Source organism: Poecilia latipinna, unplaced genomic scaffold (genome assembly GCF_001443285.1).
Source record: "Poecilia latipinna isolate Pla-1442-1.1 unplaced genomic scaffold, P_latipinna-1.0 Scaffold172, whole genome shotgun sequence".
Lineage (NCBI taxonomy): Eukaryota > Metazoa > Chordata > Actinopteri > Cyprinodontiformes > Poeciliidae > Poecilia > Poecilia latipinna.
The window spans coordinates 331,823-336,013 of record NW_015112788.1 but is presented as its reverse complement, the minus strand read 5'-3'; the positions used below and the strand labels follow the sequence as shown (position 1 = coordinate 336,013).

The 4,191-nt window shown below is 35.3% G+C and overlaps 1 protein-coding gene across 1 annotated transcript in view; it reads right to left on the bottom strand.

The window, feature by feature from the left end:
- The window catches only part of LOC106946023 (uncharacterized), a gene marked incomplete at its 5' end in the record, with an annotated part of 12,327 nt that overhangs the window by 2,254 nt on the left and 5,882 nt on the right, over positions 1 to 4,191 (bottom strand). Inside the window, 6 exons of the mRNA XM_015030089.1 lie at positions 1,514 to 1,636; positions 2,433 to 2,553; positions 2,644 to 2,788; positions 2,942 to 3,085; positions 3,184 to 3,297; positions 3,630 to 3,729. Of these exons, the coding sequence (XP_014885575.1) occupies positions 1,514 to 1,636; positions 2,433 to 2,553; positions 2,644 to 2,788; positions 2,942 to 3,085; positions 3,184 to 3,297; positions 3,630 to 3,729 (747 nt within the window). The remainder of the gene's footprint in view (positions 1 to 1,513; positions 1,637 to 2,432; positions 2,554 to 2,643; positions 2,789 to 2,941; positions 3,086 to 3,183; positions 3,298 to 3,629; positions 3,730 to 4,191) is intronic.

Sequence of the window (4,191 nt, the reverse complement as noted above, 5' to 3'; positions counted from 1 at the left end):
AAGGATTATAGTTTTTATTTTCAGAAATATGAAAATACCAGACTATGAACCACAACTCCACTGTTTTTTTTTGTTAAAGAAACGGTAAACATACACATCTAAGCCTCAGATATCTCTGCTGCTCCAGGTTTTCCACAACGATGCAGCAGAGGGAGATGGACACCCAAAATCTGAGTCATAACAGCTCGATTCAATATCACCTTTTTCTTAAGGTTAAAAATGAAAAAGGTGCATTGTTTATATCTAACTGAGCTGATTATTTATATGTAAATAATTCTGAACACCATGGCATGGAGTGCATCCCAGTTTTCCATGTCTAGCATATAACCATTAATTTTAGCTTTTAAACTGGTTCTATTGATCCTGTGTCCAGACAGAGGGATAATCAGTAGACCTAGCATCATGACTTGTTTGTTCTAAAGATCCTGCAGCTTCCACTTCTCTTCCTAACATGGCGCCTCCTCATCCTGACTCTCATACTGACAGGAGGAACCTCAGAGCTCTGTTAGGTTAAAGCTCATCTTCTGAAGTTGGGATATTTTTCTTCCAACATGTTCCAGAGGAATCACCTCAAACCAGATGTTGGACTGGTTCAACATCACTGTCATTTGTGAATGTTAGAGCCTCATTTTCAACAGTGGAGCTATAAAGGTTTAAAAAGGTTATCAGTAAGTGTCATCAACATTTCCACTAAGAGGCCAAAATAAAAATTGTTTGATAGAGGACAAGCCTCTCAGACTCTGAGCTACAAGCAAAATGCCAGAGCACCAAAAGCACCATTCCCCTAAATTAGACAATTTGTAATTACAGCAGCAATGGAACAAAAATAAATAGAAGCAATTGATGTCATTAACAAAATTATTTCTTTCAAAGTTTTTGGTGAGTGACCATAGTACATGTTCAAATCAAATCACTTATTAACACGCCAAGATATTTTAGTGCAAGATTTTCAACTTCAGGTTTGCTGTAGAGTAAATTCGGTTTCCTTGTTCTGAAGAACATTACAATTACATTAATCCATTAAAGGGTTAGGATGTCATGTTTATTCCTACTTTATAAATGCTATAAGGACAATAAAGAAATGCAACATTTTCTTAAAACTATCACAGAGAATTACATTAGAAAAAGTAACAATATGAGGCACTGTAATAACAGATGTACTGTAATGTACTACATTACACTGTAGTAATAGATGGCACTGTGATTCTGTGTAATTTGAAGAAATATTAAAATTTCCTTAACTCAGGAAATACTGGTCTTTGAACAGCGTAAAATGTGTTTTTTTAAGCTAGGTCTGAACTATTGGTCCAACAATAACCACTTTGATATACCTCCTGACCTACAGTCTCTCAAAGCTGAATCCATATGTGACAGCAGTACTGAAGTTACTCTTGAAGGACTCATAATCACTTAGATGGGCCATTGGAAATGTCACTGTGCTGGTACAAGCACTTACTACAGGATAGCACACAGTGTGGCCTGGTGTATGCTCTAGGCAATGGTGATCAAAAATCAGTGACTTTAAATGTATTTCTTTCTGATACAAGCAAATGTTTATGTGCCTGCCCAGTCATCCACTGCATCACCATTGGAACAGTCAGAGTCAGCACTTCTTCGTTGTCAGCTTGTTCTGCATCTATAAAAATATTAATAACATTGTTAATTTGTCATTCAAATAATAAGTATTTTTGACAAATTAAGCACAATCTGCCAGTAATAGTAAAGTAATTTCATTTTCTTTTAATCATTTGCTTTTTCTGGGAATTACAAACCTCTTAAACATGCATCATGTTAAGGATTATATTTTATTGACCATCATGCTGTTTTGTATTCGACTAGTTTTTATGTTTTATGAAACATTTTTCATTTACCTGAACACATACAGAAAAACGTTATGTATGTGCTCAGGTAACTATTTGATGCCTTAAACATTATTTGGGCAATTTTAAAATAAAAATAAACTTTAAAATGTGAGGCTTCTACATTTTAATAAGGTTGAGTCAATGTAGAAACAAATTAAATTAAATTATTCACCCGCTACTGGGCTAAAAGAGGTTGCAATCCAAAAAACAGTTAATCATGATTCTACTACATAATTAAACTGATATGTATTAATTGAAATTGAAAATTGAAGTGTTCTGCACTCTTGGCATTGTTAGATTTTCCAAATTTTTCTATGTCATAATAAAGCATTTACTAGCACACAATAAAAGGGTTTGCTAAGAGTTTGTCAACAGGCATGTGGGAAACTCCCAAGAGCTATGCAGGAATAAGCTTAGGTGTAATACTTTCCAAGTCAGAATTGTCAGAACAGTAAGCTACTTGGGGTTATGTGTTTTGCTCATGGCTGAAGTGGAAACTTGAATCGAACTGAAAACTTTACAAATGAATAAAATATTTACTCACAGGGACATACAGTGGGTTTTACATACCTTCAAGTTCATACAAGAAATCTTGAAAGTACTCCAAAATTTTGGTCTCCTGTGCTTGTTTTCTAGAACCCTGTGGACTCAGTTGTGGGTCAATGTGTGACATAATGTAATTTGAGTCAACCTAGGAAAAATAATATTCTAACATTAAACATGTGGGGGAAACTTAATGGATGTAACAAACACATGAAGTTTAAATATATTCACAATGTACCTTCTCATTATGTCCAAAAACAAAAAGACGGCGACACTCATCTGGTTTTTTCTCCATTAGATTGATCAAGTTGTAAACGCCAAGGCCTTCTCGCAGTTGTTTCAGCATAGGTGTGCGTTTTGTTGTTGCATGCAGAGAGACAGCCCTATATAGTCAATGAAAGAAATATTGTGATTCATTCAATTGGTAAAATGACTGAATTGAAATGTGTTCTGCAATCTTAAATCATTCCCTAGTAAACTAATAAATTGTATCCAAAGCAGTAATCAATGCCATGGTACTTGAATCCAAAACTTACCTCAATATAGAGTTCATATGCTCAGTGTCAATCGGGCCGGTGTAACCACACTCCAGTATGTCTTCAGAGTACACAGAAAGGTCGGATGCATCTTTTATCCGTTTCCATGGTGTGCAGAATATAGGACTGTCTTTGGTTATATTACTAAAAAGTTATTTTACCATCTTGAACATGACAATGACAGATTATGTAGTTTAACTTAACATACCTTTGTTATGAGAGTTGACAACTCTGCATCATACATGCCCTGAGTCTCAATTTCTCCAGTGACAAGATAGTGGTAGCACCATTCCTGTAGGAAACATGGTGCTGGTCCTCCTTGGGCTAGACTCACAGCAAATATCTCCCCTGCTACTCTGTAAATATGAAAATATCAATTAACTGAGGTGTTGCATAGCATAATTCACATTTTTTATTAAAGTCACCTGTCAACAAGGCTTTTGTTCAAAAACAGTTCTAAATATAATCATTGTTTTCAGCAAAGTTGAGCTGACTGTCCAGGAACGACCCAAGGTATTTAAATTCATATTAATTCATAGTTATGATGCCTTCATCGTCATGAAGAAAACTCTTAGAATGAAAAGGTGTGTCCCAACTTTTGGTCTGTACTATACATTTGTCTTATTTACTTGTCATACCTTAAAACAAGAATGCATGCATCAGATTGGCAAATAAGTAAAAAACATACTTGAACAACTGTTTATCAAGGTCGTTAAACGAGTACTTTGGAATCTTTCCCCTGTCACTGTCACCTTCAAAAAGCCTCCTCTCAATCCCTGCAACCTTAACTATGGAACAAAATTAAATGAACACAGAATAAAACACATTATAAGTAAAACATGGCCTAAAACCTTCAGATTAATTCCAATTATCAAAAGATAAATGAAACACTGCCTTTTAAGCCCTATAAAAAAAAGTAAACACATTAGAGCACATTGCTTCAATTCCTGACGTCATAACTTGTCCACATTCAGTTCATATTACTGTACACAGTATATAATAACATAAAAAGACAGGCTTACTGGTAAGAAACTCCTTCCTCAGAGCTCCTGTGTCTACACCTATTTCTCCAAGAAAGGAGACTTTCAAAGGGTTCACAGGGCCACCATTTTTTTGGCGCTGCCAAAGTATCAGTCCTCCTTCCACAACACTGTCTCTTGAAACACATATGTCAAATGTTTTGCTGGGGTCCACTTGTGTTGCTGCCCATTTAACGACATCATCTTCACTGTATAGATATTTAAATTACA